At 49.8% G+C, this 15,263-nt stretch overlaps 1 protein-coding gene across 1 annotated transcript in view; it reads right to left on the bottom strand.

The window, feature by feature from the left end:
* The window catches only part of NRXN2 (neurexin 2), a 444,661-nt gene that overhangs the window by 357,989 nt on the left and 71,409 nt on the right, over positions 1–15,263 (bottom strand). The window contains 1 exon segment of the mRNA XM_048514356.1: positions 8,750–8,767. Coding sequence (XP_048370313.1) covers positions 8,750–8,767 — 18 coding nt within the window.

The following is a 15,263-nucleotide window of genomic DNA, read 5'->3' on the forward strand; positions in this document are numbered from 1 at the left end:
AGATCCTGAGTGCAAAGCTATTATCAGCCATTATTATCCAGGGACAATTAAAAATTCACATGTGCTGTTGGTGATTAATGGCTTAATCCCTTCGATTTATTGGTTTATGCTTTCAGGCCAACAGGATTCATATTTTAAATTCTGATTACGAACCTCAGTAGGACCTGCTTGCAACCCTCTTTAAACCCCCGGCTGTCACCACGTTGACTAATTTTCCAGAGGCCCCCATTAGTTGCACTGAGCACACGCAGGCACCCTCGGTCCAAACACACAGCCATATCTTAAGAGCTGAATTTGCAGGTTGGCGTTTTATAGCACCGCTGGGAGGAGGGACAGGTTTTTTCAAGCTAATATTTTAATTCCGACCACTTAGTTGTATTGATGGACGTGGCTTTCTGTCCCTGCCTTATTACTTGAAGCTTCACACACCCTTAATTTTTAGTTAAGAGTTTCACACTGCTGATTACACCCACCATGTAAGAATGTAAACAGAGCCCTGCTGGATTCAGAGCAGTAGTCCATCTAGGCCAGAATCCTGACTCACACAAATGGCCAAGCAGTCGCTCAAAGGGATGCCAATCCAGGCACAGAGCCAAGGCCTGTCCCGACGATCCCTTCTAGCACTGGTAGTGTCTTACTGCCATCGGATGTGGAGTTAGAAACACAGGCCCCTTTTGCACAGCAAATGTATAACGGGCTGCAGTTGGGATAAAGTCACCCGTTTTCACGTTCACATGCATCCACGCAGGCAGCGATTGAAGCCCATGGAAACCATCCAGGTTGCTGTCGCGCCTTCACACAGAGATGCTTCTCTTTTTACAATTTGCTTCCCACCAATGCGTAGCTACGCAGGCATGCACAAATGAACCCCCACAGCCATGCTGATGTCTCACTATTTGAATATCTCCACCCGCGTGGCTACACAGATGTAAGCCACGAAAGTTGTTTTTTTTTTAAAGGCAAAAGGAGGCAAATAAAGTGCCTCCTGCCCAGCTGTTCGCTTGCAAGCAGCTGCAACCCGGGATTTTTAAAAAGACTCGCTAATAACGCAATTCTCAAAAAAACCCAATTTGGGGAAAATAACACAGGGCAGACTTGTTTTAGGGGCAAGATCTGTGTGAAATCCCCCCCCAAAACTGTTTTTTTACTGGACCCATTGTCCTATTTTTACTGGACCCATTGTCCTATTTTTACTGGACCCATTGTCCTATTTTTACTGGACCCATTGTCCTATTTTACTGGACCCATTGTCCTATTTTTACTGGACCCATTGTCCTACCCGTGTTTATTGGCCTGTGCGAAATGGGCCACAGAGCTGTAAGGGACTTCAAGGGTCATCTAGCCCATAACCCTGAGCAACACAGGGGCCATCAAATGTACGGGATTGTCTCTCCCAGTGTGTCCCGCGAAGGACACTGAGATCAGCAAATAACAATCTGCAGGTGATCCCTGGCCCGAAAGACATCCAGCTGTCTTCAACCTGGTGGAACGCTCTGTCTAATGAGACCAAGGCCCTGCGGGATCTGATGCAATTCCACAGGGCCCAAAAGACAGAGATGTTCCACTAGGCATATGGTTGAGGCAGCTACAGTTTCCATCTAAGGCCTCCTTCTCCCACCCACCACCCACTTCTCCTTTACTGGTTTTTATTGATTGGGATGTAGCTTTTGAATTTTTTAGCTTATTTTAAGATATTCAGTCACCATCTATATTTTAAATGTATTCAATGTATGTTTTTAGGTATTATATGTTGGAAGCCTAGGCCACAAGGCAAAGGGTGGCATACAACTTGAATAAATGAAATGACTCCAATAAATGAAATTCACAACTAGCATCCTACCTCCCCAGTTACCCCTGCTCTATGACAGCCAACCACTGCTACAAGGATGAGACCTTTGCCTTACTCGGGGGTTATGTAGAATCACAGGATCATAGAGCTGGAAGAGACCACAAGAGTCATCCAGTTGAACCCCCTGCCATGCAGGAATACTCAATCAAAGCCATGATCAGTTGAGTTTTGGAATGAGGTGACCACGTTGGCTAATACTCTTAAATGTGTCGACTTCAGCATTTCTTCTGTCAACCCTGTTGAGGCTGGGTGTCATGAGTCTTCCTTGCAGATCCTACAGGGAACCAGGACACAGAGGACTCTGAGGGAGAGCCTGAGAGCCCAGTGCTGCCAGAGTTGGATGCTCTTGGGGAAGACCAGGCAGCAGAGCCAACTCCCAGACCTTCCCTGCCTGATGACATACAGGTGAAGGAGCCTGCAGATCCTTCTAGGGAACCCAATGATGAGCCAGCTGTGCATAGGAGGCAGAAGCAGAGGCTGCTCCTGCAGAAGCAAAGAAAGAGTGCTTGTTTGGAAGCAAGAAATGGGAGATTAGAAGTCTCTGCATCTGATGAGGACTAACTCATCGCAGAACCCCAGCCCCCTGAACAAGGCTCTCTCCATAAACCTTGCTGAAAGCTTGCTTCTGCTTGGGTGCAACAAGTGTGTTACCTGTCACCGCTGTGTGCCTGGTTCTTTGTTGATTCCTAGCCTGCTCCTCAGTCCCCTTGACCCATTGGACTGTGACTTGACTACGCCTTGCCTGCCACCTGCCTTGACCAATTGGACTGTGATCTGACTATGCCTTGCCTGCCACCTGCCTTGACCCATTGGACTGACCTGACCACGCTTGTGCTTGCTGCTCGCTTTGCCCTGCAGGGTCAGACCTGGCCACGCCCCTGCCTGCTGGCAGCACACTGACCATCTGACACAATTTCCACTGCAATCTTCAGCCAGAGTTACATCCTTCTAAGGCCTGCTCTTGAGGTTGCGTCGTAGCATAGGAGTTGGCGGCCTCTGATTATGGAGGTCCACCACCCACATACATCTTTTAGACGGGAATACTGAAGCAAAGTCAATTGTTTTAAAAGAAAAAAGTCTGCTTGTGAAGTAGATACACAGAAATGCTTTCTTCTCCTTCACTCATTTTGCCACAATAGGTGGGGAGTGGGAGAAGAGGTGGTCTGCATGATAGTGTGGATATCAAAGGCTCCTAGGACTGGCAAGCAGATCTCACCCAGCAAGCCCCAGCCTGGTCCAACCTTTGCCGGCTGTCCCTCACCTGACAGTGCTGCTTTGATGGTGCAAACATCAGACATTGCTCAGAGCGAGAAGGCAGAAAGGAAGCCTGAACTCCTCAGCAGGGAGCTAGGCAAACCTCTCCAGCTGCCAGTCATCCAAATCAAGGTCTTCCTCCCACCTTCAAACGGCACCCTAGCCCACCCACCCCCACACACTTTCTTCTGCTACAGCTCAGGGGCCTCAGCACTGCAATTACCTGTAAGGATCCCTTGCACGGCTCATGAACATACACAGACCTGCAGCAGGAAAAGAACAGGGATTGGAAGAGCCACCTGAGAGAATGATGTCAGCCACAGGGGCAGGAAGGTCTGCAAGGAGGACGTCAGTGGATGGTGGGCAAGGATTTCCAAGCCACAAGCCACAGAGATGCCCTTAGAGCCAGAGGAACTGTGACCCACAAGGATCAGCATTCCCACTATTCCCCCCATCAGTTTTAAATTCCCAGTCTGTGTGTGCATACATGTGTGTATTCAGGATAGTGGGGGGTCCTACTCCCCCAGCTAGGGTTGCCAATCTCCAGTTGGGGACTGGAGATCTCCTGGAATAACATCTGATCTCCAGATGACAGAGATCAGTGCTCCTGATCTCCCCCTCCCCAGGCTTCCCCTCCAAAATCTCCCCCTCCCCAGGCTTCCCCTCCAAAATCTCCAGGAATTTCCCTACCCAGAGTTGGCAACCATACCTTTAACCCACTTCCACTTGGTGATCTTTATTACAAAAGAATAAACGGACTGGTCTGGAAAACTAGTCCAGACTTTCTGCTTTCTTGCCCACAGGCAGGGAGAATGCATAGGAAATTATTTAGTGTGTCTCCCCTATCACATTTTTATCTGACCCTCCTTTCAAAGAACTCAGGGGCACATACACTGTTCTTTCATCTTCCGTTTCTTCCTCACAACAGCCCTGCAAGATAGGCTGGCTGAGAAAAACTGACTTATCAGGGTTACCCAGTGAGCTTGAGGTCTAAGTGGGGGTTCAAATTTGGCTCCCCAAGGGCCTAGGTCAATCCTTCAACCACTTCACTGACTCTTAAGCACCACTCATTAAAAAAAAAACACAAGCCAGGGCATGATGAGTTTGGTCCATTTCCTGAGCTGGCCAAGACAGGCAGCAGTGAGGAGGATCACATATCACAGCCAAGATATAGGGAACGAGGTCACTCAGCTACCGGAAGATGGTCTAAATGCAGAAACCCATCTCCTCAGTAGTAAATAAAGCCAGTAGCATTATACACACTCGCAGAATGTAAATCACCCTGGGATATGTGCATGCATGCATATTATCCCCGATGGTGAACTACCTGGGCCAGAGCTTCAAAACTGGAGAAGACCAAAGCTGCTTCAGGTAGAGAGGCAATGTAAGGGCCATAGCAAAGAAGCTCCGTTTCCACACCTGTGAGTCTGGCTCTCTGCAGAGTCCCGAGCCCCTCCTCCTGCCCAGTTATTGGCTGGGGGCTCTTTGCAGACTCAAGCCGGTCTCTGGGTTTTGTGGAAAGGGGCTTGTCCATCTCCACTCCAGAGAAGCTCATGTTTCAGCTGCCAAATCACATGCTGACCAGAATAAACAATTCCAATGCATCCTGGGGGCTGGTTTCAAGGGAATATCAAGGGGAGGAGGCCATACTCACACGGCACACTGATGACAAAATCAACCCAAATAGTTTGTGTTATTAGCAGCAAATCATGAATGCAGCACAACATGCAGCATCATAGTAATTTAAGAGGCGGGGGGAGCAGAGACTTTGCTGTTCTTCTCTCCATATTATTCCTCATCCTGCTGTAAGGCAGAAAACTGGCTGTCTGTTTGCATCAGGACCACGGACAGCAACCCGGCCAGAGAGGCAGGCAGGCAGGGTCAGGGAAAGCCTCTCAGAGAGGCCGAGGAGGAGAAACTCTCCAGCACCACCATCTTGTCATCTCTGCTGAGGCTACAGGGGCAGCCGTAGTTAAAAAACAAAATACTGGGAGGCTTGGGCCTATACCAAAAACCCTTTGCTATGACTCACTAGTTTTGCTCAGGAGAATTAGAGGCAGGGGAAGAATGCTCTCATATCCTCAGTCCAAAAGACTAGCAGATTTGTGGATTGGCCTTTCTTGGAGCGTGGGGTAATGGTTAGAGAGTCCAAATCGGATCTGGTAGACCCAGAATCAAATCCCCACTCTGACATTAATCTTACTGAGTGACTGGCGCAGTCACTCTCTCTATCAGCCTCATCTAACTTACAGGGTCGTTGTGAGGAAAAATTAGGAAGGGAAAACCATGTATTCTACCCTGAACTCCTTGGGAGAAGGGTGGGTAAAAGCAGACTGGATTGTGGCTTGGCTGTCTTACTAAGAGGTGTTCGCTTTATGACAGGGATGTCCAACTCTGGGGCTTCAGATATTCATGGAATTGTAGTCCATGAACATCTGAAGCCCCAGAGTTGGACACATCTGCTCTATGGTCTCTTCCTATAACGCCTATGCTCTTGTTAATCACAGGAAAGACTGGTCGAGGGTCTGGCAGAGTTGGTAAGGCTCCCTGACGCCCTAAGAGATACTCTCTCTCTCTCTCTCTCTCTCTCTCTCTCTCTCTCTCTCTCAGCTTCACTGCAGAAAAAGATTTAAAATGGCAGTGCAAATGCTGCACCTATACTATGCCTGCCTGTCACGCAACTCCTACAGGCAGAGCCCTCTGCCCGGCACAATGGTGCCAACCAGTGAGGGCACGAAGAATTCCCCTGGTACCCCCGTTATTCAAAAATCAAATAGGGATGGAGACTCAAGAGGAGTTGGTGGTGTGAGCCTGTCTCTTGGCAACCACAAATAAAAGGATGTGGCTAGGAAGAACAGGGAACAATGAGGTTAGTATAACCTCCCCGAAACCCTAGATTTTGAATAAATCTTCTTTTTTCCTCCCAGAAGAATGGGCCAGAGTCCACATACTTAGGAAGGGGGGCAGCTGCAGGCTTCCTCCCTCTTCCCAGCAAGAAAGCAGGTACATTAACTGTGCAATCCTATGCAGATTTACTCCAGTCTAAGCCCACTGAAATGCATGGGCATAGATTGGGTTAACTCTCTTTAGGATTGCTCTGTGAGGCCCCCTCACCTTCTGTTTCTGTCTGCATTCCTGGAAAGGAACTGAATGGGGAGAAGGGGGTGAGCGGGACTTCCAGTCCTTCGGCAGGCCCAGAAATAGAATAAGAGGGCAGAAATATGCAGAGCCACATTTTATTCAGAGGCAGGATGTGTGAAGATGGGGTTTGTCTCCTTTTTTAAACATATTTTTACTCTCCCCCACACTTTCTGTTTTCTTTTTAGCTCACGACACAGTCAACACAAAACCCAAAATCAGATCTTGGTGGCAACCACTAGAAGGCGTCAGTCCAGATTTGCAGGGATGCCACGTCTTCACTTCGAGAAAGCAGCGGATTGTGCATTTTAATGTCTGTGGCCCAGAAAGTGTGGGTGTGGATGGGGAGGCATTGCCAGTTCACAGGTCTTTACACACTTGCCCAGTCCCGTCCTTCCCCAAGTTCTTGGAGGAGGAGGTGGAGGAGGAGGAGGAGGAGGAGGAGGAGGATATTCCCCCTTTCTCTCCTGTAGGAGACTCAAAGGGGCTTTCAATCTCCTTTCCCTTCCCCCTCACAACAAACACCCTGTGAGGTAGGTGGGGCTGAGAGAGCTCAGAAGAACTGTGACTAGCCCAAGGTCACCCAGCTGGCATGTGTTGGAGTGCACAGGCTAATCTGAATTCCTCAGATAAGCCTCCACAGCTCAGGTGGCAGAGCAAGGAATCAAACCCGGTTCCTCCAGATTAGAATGCAGCTGCCCTTAACCACTACGCCACTGCTGCTTCTACCAGGAGCGGCTGCATTCCTGCCTGGTAGTCCCCAACAGGCATATGAGCGAGCAAGAGGCTGGGGCCATGCTCCCAGGAGATACTACATAAGGGAGAAGAGAGGACACCACACACTCCTTGTCTTCTGGCAGTAAGCTTGGCAGGTGACCTTGGGCTGTCCTTGCAGGGAACGCCAAGGCTAGCTGGCCCTGGAGCCCTCTGTGACAACAGAAGCAACTTGGAAAAAGGAAATAGAAGCAGTGCCCATCATGGGAAGTACAGCTAATGGGGGCAGGCAGCTGGGCACCATTTGGGCGCTGCCCATAGGGATGGTGGGAGGGGAAGGGAAGGGGAAAGGCGGATGCAAAGGCAGGGCAATGGCGACACACACACATACACATACACACACACACACACACACACAGAGAGAATAGATGAAAGATTATATGAAAGGGCATGGGTAGAAACAAGCAGAAATGCAGTTAAAGGAGCCACAAATGAAAAGGCAGATGGATCCTGGTTGAGGGGTAGTGAACTGATGAGATCCCAGCAGGAAAGAGAATTTCAAGATATTTTAGCAGATCAAGACAAGACCGATGTTTTAAATTACAACAAAAGGGAGAGGGGGAGATATACACCAGGATTCAAATCCTGCAAATCAGGATACTATCAGATACTTAGCACGTGCTCAGGGACACTATTAGTTCTGTCCCTTGGCTTAGGCTTGGCATTGAAAACAGAGGCAGGGTTAACTTTCAGTTTTAATTAAAACCTGATAAAAACCCATTGGATGTGACAGACTCTTGGAAAATCATCAAGGGAATCCTTGCATTTATGTCTAGTCTTATAGTAATAGAAGACTTGAAAACGGAACACCCACAGAAATAACATGTACCCTTAAGACAACAGTCCGCAGCACTGACTTCACAAATGCTGCTTCGTTCCTACAAAAAAGGATGCAGAGTCTCAAACATATTGGTGTTTCATTCTAGTCTCCCCCACCCCCACCCCAATACAAGTATAGTGAGGGTTGGTTCAGGTTAGCAGAGAGTGGAATGCAGCCTGCACATGCTCAGAGGCACTTTCTTTCATAACATGTGTTGGGCACTGCACTGAAATCAGCATAAATCATGGAGGTCATCTAAAAAAACAAGTCCCTTCACAATCTGAACACTGAAAGCGGAAGGAAGAACTCTGCACCACTGGGGAGCAGGGGCAGCTGTTGTTCCATACTCACCTATTCCAAATACAGAGGTCTTTCATGCGACCGGCTGCTGTGAGTTTTCCAGGCTGTGTGGCTGTGGTCTGGTAGATTGAGCTCCTAATGTTCCACCCACATCTATGGCTGGCATCTTCAGAGGCAAGTCACTCTTTGTGCCACAGAGAGAAACACTTATTACTGTGACATTCCTCTGAAGATGTCAGCCAGGGCAAAATATCAGGAGCAAAAATTACCAGACCACGGCCACAGAGCCCAGAAAACCCACAACAGGCCACTGATTCTGGCCATGAAAGCCTTCGATACATCTTCCATGTGACCTTTCTGCACCCTGAACTGGCACTCAGGAGGGCCTCTTTTCCTTTGCTTTGATATCTCCAGGGGGAGAGAAGAAGGGGGGCACATTGGTAGGCATAAAAAGGTGCTTGGGAAGACAGTTCCCAGAACTGGCTTCTTCTATGGCCATGCTGTTGTCTGTCAATAAAGGCTTCTGATTGGAATCACTGAGTCTGATATTGGTCGCAGATCCAGGGCTTGACACATAAGCAAGCTTTCACTTGCCTTCTGCTGCATTTCAGAACCCTCCAACTGAAGCTGCTCTGCAGACTCAAGAAGCACCTCTCTTGTGGACACCACCTCTGGGGAATCCCAGAGCCTTAGCGGAGCGGATCCTGCAACATCTTCACAAATAATAAAGCACCCCGCTCCAGCACCCCTGCTATGTTCCAGACACGAGTTGCATGTTTTTCTCTATTGCAGGGCCTGCTTAGGATTTAGGGCCACAGTGCAAGGGGAGTGCAAGGGGCTTTCCTTACCTGGAACAGTCCTGAGGTGCAGGAATCAATGTGGGTGCATTGGGAAACAGAGTGACTGCCTGTAGCTTAAGTTGCGGAAACGGCTCAGGCAGAAGGATTAAACCCTCTTTCCCTTTGCACAGCCATTAGGCAGTATGCATTTGAATTTTAGAAGGAAGAAAAGGAAACCCACTGGGAGCTCCATTCACAGAATTCTCCACATTCTGTGCCGTTGATTCCTCAGTGTAATTTAATTGGGCCTAAGTAGGTGTTTATTAGAAAACTCAATTGCGTAGAATAAAGAGAGGATCAAGTTGCAGGAGAAAACAAGGCAGAAAGGGCCATTGCGCAGACTACAAGCCAAAAGTTGAAAACACTTTCTTGGCACACTGCAAAGGAGAAGCCATATTGGTCTGCTTGAGCTATACCAAGAAAAGATCCAGGGACACCTTACTGGATTCCAGTCCATAAAAGTCAGGGTCATGTTCCATGTATTAGACTTTAGAACTCTTCATCTTGCCATACTGACCCTGAGGGCCAGGTCCTTCTATAGCTTGTAACCAGTGGTGAAATTCAAATAATTTAACAACCGGTTCCGGTGGTGGGATTCAAATAATTTAACAACTGGTTGTTTACAAGCACCATTTTAACAACCAGTTCTAGGGAGTGGGCGGCACTTGGTAGGGCCTTGCCCAGCAAAGTTTCTGATTGGTTATTGTAGATTTGATTGGCAGTGCATTTTTTCTTAAATGTTGCTTTGGCAGTAGCTGCCGCCACGGCCCAATGATCTGCACTGTGTTATGTAGAAGTTAAGCTATGGCCATCATTTTGTGGCTGGTTCCACCTGCTGCAGCAGCCATTTTGTTGTTGTGGCCACTGCGCTGTGTCAGAATTCCAAATGTGCCCACCAGCTTTAAAAGGTGGGGGACCCCCGTTCTCCATAAATAAAACATGTAAAGTGAGTCAAAGTCAGGGGTCTTCTGTCCTAGCTCTCGGGCACATGTACCATTGACAATTCCCCTCCCAAAGAACACGCTGCTCGTGGAAGCTTGCAAATGCCGCAAGAGGCAAGGAGGAACTTCAGGTATCCCTCCCACAACGTTTTCCTGAGCGGAAACAGCCCCCGGAGAACTGGTTTGCCCCTTTCTCCTTAGTCACATAATCCCAGGACATAAGGAGCCAGAGAAGGAGGAAAACAGCCCCCTCCCATGACTGTATCCACTTGGAAAAAGAACGGGGGGGGGGGGAGAGGAGGGAAACAGCCCTCCTCCCTTCCTGCAGCACTCAAAAGCCTCTGTGAGCCGTGGGCACATCGGTAGGTTTGTCTGCCCTGGCTCACATCACATGACTCACTGAGCTAAACCCTTAGGCTGAAGGAAGCAAGTGATCCAAGGTCAAACCAGTTTGCTTCACAGCAGAGGGGGGCTTTGAACCCGAGACTCTCAGATCCCAGCCCGACACTTTAACCACAGCCAGGAGTCTCCCGGTTCATCCACAGACTGAATATATTACAGCACGTCATCGCTGCAGCCCAGCACGCACACACACACCCTCGTGGAACACCCATTCACCAGGTCTCTGGGTGCAGTGCAAACAGCAGCCTTGGTGGAAGCGTGGGACAAGTTTAACACTGTGCCACGGAACTGTGCTTGTGGGGGGGAAGGAGGAGACCCTGGCCAGGTTGTGCTTTGGGAGGCAACGGGAGCCCCAGGGCACCACAGTTCTCACAGGGCTGTTCTTGTGATGGTGCCAGAAAAATGTGATAGGGCGGCAGCTCACTATTGCTCCTAGTATGATAGGAACGGAGGCAGGGCGGGAAGCTCCTCAGTGGAGTAAACACAAAGAAGGCAAGCCCTCTTCTGAAGTGACTCAAGGGCGTGGCTCTAACCCTGCACAGCGCCATCCAGCATCCCAACCCCTGCTCAGGATTCATGCGAAAGCATGCCAATGTCCAGGCCCAGGGCTGCCACTTTAAATATAGGCAGTGCCAAGAGGGCACTAGGCGGGCACTCCGAAAATGAGAAAGAACAGGAAGGAAAGAGTCTCCTCCCAGTGTACTGCCCGTGGCTTCTGAAATGGACTGCAAAGACTCTACAGACCCGCTGGGCAGAATTCCTCTTGTTTCTGTAGACCACGGGTGTCCAATTTAGGTGCTCCAGATGTTCATGGACTATGATTCCCATCAGTCCCTGCCAGCATGGCCAACTGGGAGTGCTGACAGGGGCTGATGGGAATCGCAGTCCATGAGCATCTGGGGCACCCAAATTGGACACCCCTGCTCTAGATCATAGGCCTTTACGTTCAAGGTTCAAGTCCTCTCTTTTGAGGCTCCCCAATGTTTGTCTCAATGTTTATCCCAGCTCCCTTCCACTTCCTATCCATGCTCAGACACCACCAACCCCACCTGTGGTGTAGTGGTTAAGAGCAGTGGACTCTAATCTGGAGAACCAAGTCTGATTCCCCACTCCTCCACACGAGCAGCAGACTCTAATCTGGATAACTGGATTTGTTTCCCTGCTCCTATGTATGAAGCCCGCTGGGTGACCTTGGGCTAGTTCACAGTTCTCTTCAAACTCTCTCAGCCCCACCCACCTCACAAGGGGTTGGGTTTATGGAGACGAAGGGAAAGGAGTTTGTAAGTTGCTTTGAGACTCCTCTGAGACTTTGAGGAGCAGCAGTGGCGTAGTGGTTAAGAGCAGGTGTACTCTAATCTGGAGGAACTGGGTTTGATTCCCCGCTCTGCCACTTGAGTTGTGGAGGCTTATCTGGGGGATTCAGATTAGCCTGTGCACTCCAACACACGCCAGCTGGGTGCCCTTGGGCTAGTCACAGTTCTTTGGAGTTCTCTCAGCCCCACCTACCTCACAGGGTGTTTGGTATGAGGGGGGGGGAAGGGAAAGGAGTTTGAAAGCCCCTTTGAGTCTCCTATAAGGGGAATATAAATCCAAGTCTTCTTCGTCTTCCTTATGGTTGAGAAAAGCAATGTATAAATCCACCACCGCTTGACACCACTAAGAAGCAGCAGTCACAGAAGCAAAGCTGCAGATTGATTCCACACAACAGCAAGGTCCAGATGGAATACATCACTCTGGGATGCTCAGGACTCTCCTTCTCTGAGGTCCCTCACTAAGCCAATTGTTGCCCCCCACCCCACCAGACACAGAATCATGGAATCATAGAGCCTGAAAACCACACAACACCCCCATAGAATCATAGATTTGTAAGAGACCCCAAGGGCCAACAAGTCCAACCCCCTGCAATGCAGGAACACACAGTCAAAGCACTCCTGACAGATGGCCATCCAGCCTCTCTTTAAAAAACTCCAAAGAAGGAGACTCCACCGCATTCTGAGGCAATGAATTCCACTGTCGAACAGCCCTGACGGTCAGGAAGTTTTTCCTGATGTTTAGATGGAATCTCTTTCCCTTCACCTTGAACCCATCACTCCTGGTCCTAGTCTCTGGAGCAGCAGAAAACAAGCTTGCAGAGTGCCCCATTATGGCCTCAGCACACTTTTCCTTTCTGCTGCCTGCATGGAGTAAGGGGGGGACAGGCCTTGATACATGGTTCTCCACATGTAGGACCCTGTGCAAGTTATCTGTTATCCCAAAATCATTTTGCTCCACCCAGTTGCTTTGAGGCTCCCCTGTTCCCACAGTCTGAGCCAGGACGCCATCTCACAGAACAATCCCTGCCTCTTTCCTTTCCTTCTAAAGGCGGCCACAATCAAGCCGCCGCACCATCAAACGTTAGGGGAATTGGCCTTCCCACTCAGAGAAGACTGCCACTTAGGTTCAGGGCTCTGTATTCCAGAAAGAAGCCACTAATACACGAAATGTGATACTTTGGTACGGGCAGACATCATCCCAGACCCCCAAAGAAGCATCTCTACCTGTCTGTCTGAACACCTCCCAACCTCTGCCATTGAGAAATCACATGTTTTCTCCAAAAATTAAAAGCCTTTTATTTTTAAAAAGCACACCAGCGAGCTGTCAAGCGTTTCCACAGCAACTGGCCTCAGCAACAGCCAGACTCCTCTTGCCGGAGCAAATCCCAGACAACAGCCGCGCAGGAGACTGTCGGCCAAAGCGCACACCGCCACCGCTGCCACCACCTGCGACAGCCAATGAGGACTCCATTGCCAAGCCATCTCCATGGCAACCAGCCAAGTCGGTTGCCACAACCATCTGTTTGTCAGCCTCCCTCTCCAGACAACAGGCAGCCAGGCTTCAGAGCGAGTGTGTGGGTGGGTGGGCTTAGCCGGAGCGACTGCGAGTGGGTGTTGTGTTGTGTGTCTGCGTGTGGAAAAAGAAGCCTGAGAGTATTCCTGACGTAAGTGAGCACCATTTGGTGTCTTGTGCGAGACGCTGGGTGCATTCATTGAGGGTTATGTAAACGGAACTCTTCCGATTGCTCGGGATTTTAAATTTGTGGCCACGAGGCCTGAGTGAAAAGGGAATGGGATGAGTGCAGAAGGCCAGGGGTCGCAGCAAATTAGGAATGCATTTAGCAGTTTAGGACTGGCACACTAACAAAGGCAAGAAGGCATATGCAGTCCCAAAAGGCCAATGTTTCTCTACCCCACAAGCTGAGAGTTAGAGGAAAAGGGGACAGCTGTAGGTGGCTCACACAAGTGAGACAAGTCAGACATGATTCTGGGCAAGGCAAATCCCCCCTAGGTTATTAGCCAATCTGATGGGGGAGCAGCTGGTGAAGCAGAACAGAAGTCCAGTGTTAAAGACTAACAAAATTCCACTTTAGCAGGAGCCTTCGTGAATCTGGAATAATGGCTGTTTGTCTTTAAGATGTTGATCCTTTTTCTACAACAGATCGACATGACTATTCCTCTGGAATTATGGTGGAATAAGAACATAAGAAGAGCCCTGATCAAAACAGTGGTCTATCTAATCCAGCCTCCCATCTTATATGGTGGCCAACCAGTTACGCTGGAGGGCCAAGGAAAAGGGCACTAGGGTTGCCCCCTGGCACCAGCATTCAGAAGCTTCTCTTCAGCACCCAATGGCGAGTGATGGATCTCTCCTCCTTGAATTAGCCTTCCAAATCTACAACTCCTGCAGTGGGCAGCTGGTGTGGGGAAGAGTCAGGCTCTCTGCAAAACCTTTATTTGGGCACTGTCCTCTTTTGAAAAACTGCACCCCATGGCTCCCCACGGCTCCCGGGTACTTCAGTGTGGGGCGAGGGGAGAAGAGGGAACTGAGCCAAGATCCTTTGAAGATCCAAAGACAGCCCCCTGACCCTAAGCAGGCTACCCATTGAAGGCCGTGGGGCCATGCTTCTAAGGAGGCGGCACCCACAGAGTTTATGCAACCAGCTATGCACAGAGAAGGTGTTACAAGGGACGGTGCAAAACCGTTCTATTTTTCTCAAAAGGACCAAGAGCAGCCAAGCAGAGAGCAAGAGTATGCTTGAGAGCATGAAAGCATCAGCGAGGTGGTTGTCAATCTGAGTTGTGAGAGGAAAGAAACCAGCATCGCATAAAAGAACCATGCTACTGATAAACCGCCCCCTGCCCCACATATCAGATACTCAGGGATCAGGGCACAGGCTCCATCTGAAGAATGACTCCCGGACAGAGGCTTTGGACACAGGAACGCTCTTCGCAGAAATCATGTTCGCTGGAGTCTGTCCACCATGCTGGCAAGGGCACCGAGGAGGGGGCCGGGGACCCCGGTCTTCCCCCCCTCCAGGGCATCCCCTTCCCTCCCACACCAGCTGCCCCACTGCAGGCTGCCTGCAGGCCAGTCTTGGAACTCAGCCAGAGCAGAAGACACGGCCATAAACAGATAAGTAATAGCTAAATAAATTGTGTGTAGCTGGGGACCAGCTTGCCTTTGACCTGCCAGACGTCCGCTTCCTCCGCCTGGACTGATTGCTGCTTCTATTAAGCAGCCGTCCTCATCGCATGCTAGGTGCCGTCTGAAATGCAGAAGAGGTGCACTCGTCGCTCTACAAGGTATGTTGCACAGACAACAGGAGATTGGCTGGGAGATGCCAGGAATTCAGCATGTACAGCAGAGAAAAGGCAAGACAGACAGTGTAGGCGGAGGTCAGGTTCAGGCCAGAGGAGTCTGGGAAGGGGAGGGAGGCGCAGCCTTGAGCATAACACAGGAAGGACAGAAGAGAGGAAGAAGGGGTGGCAGTTTGGGTAAAGGGAAGGGAAGTGTGGAGCGTCAACAAAGCAGAGGACTAGAACCTTATGGGGAAACATGGCGTGTATCTAGAACCGTATCTCTTGGCAACCCATGTCCCTACAATTGTACCCCCATATTCAGAGGTGGGA

Source organism: Sphaerodactylus townsendi, linkage group LG01 (genome assembly GCF_021028975.2).
Source record: "Sphaerodactylus townsendi isolate TG3544 linkage group LG01, MPM_Stown_v2.3, whole genome shotgun sequence".
NCBI classification, from domain to species: Eukaryota; Metazoa; Chordata; class Lepidosauria; order Squamata; family Sphaerodactylidae; genus Sphaerodactylus; species Sphaerodactylus townsendi.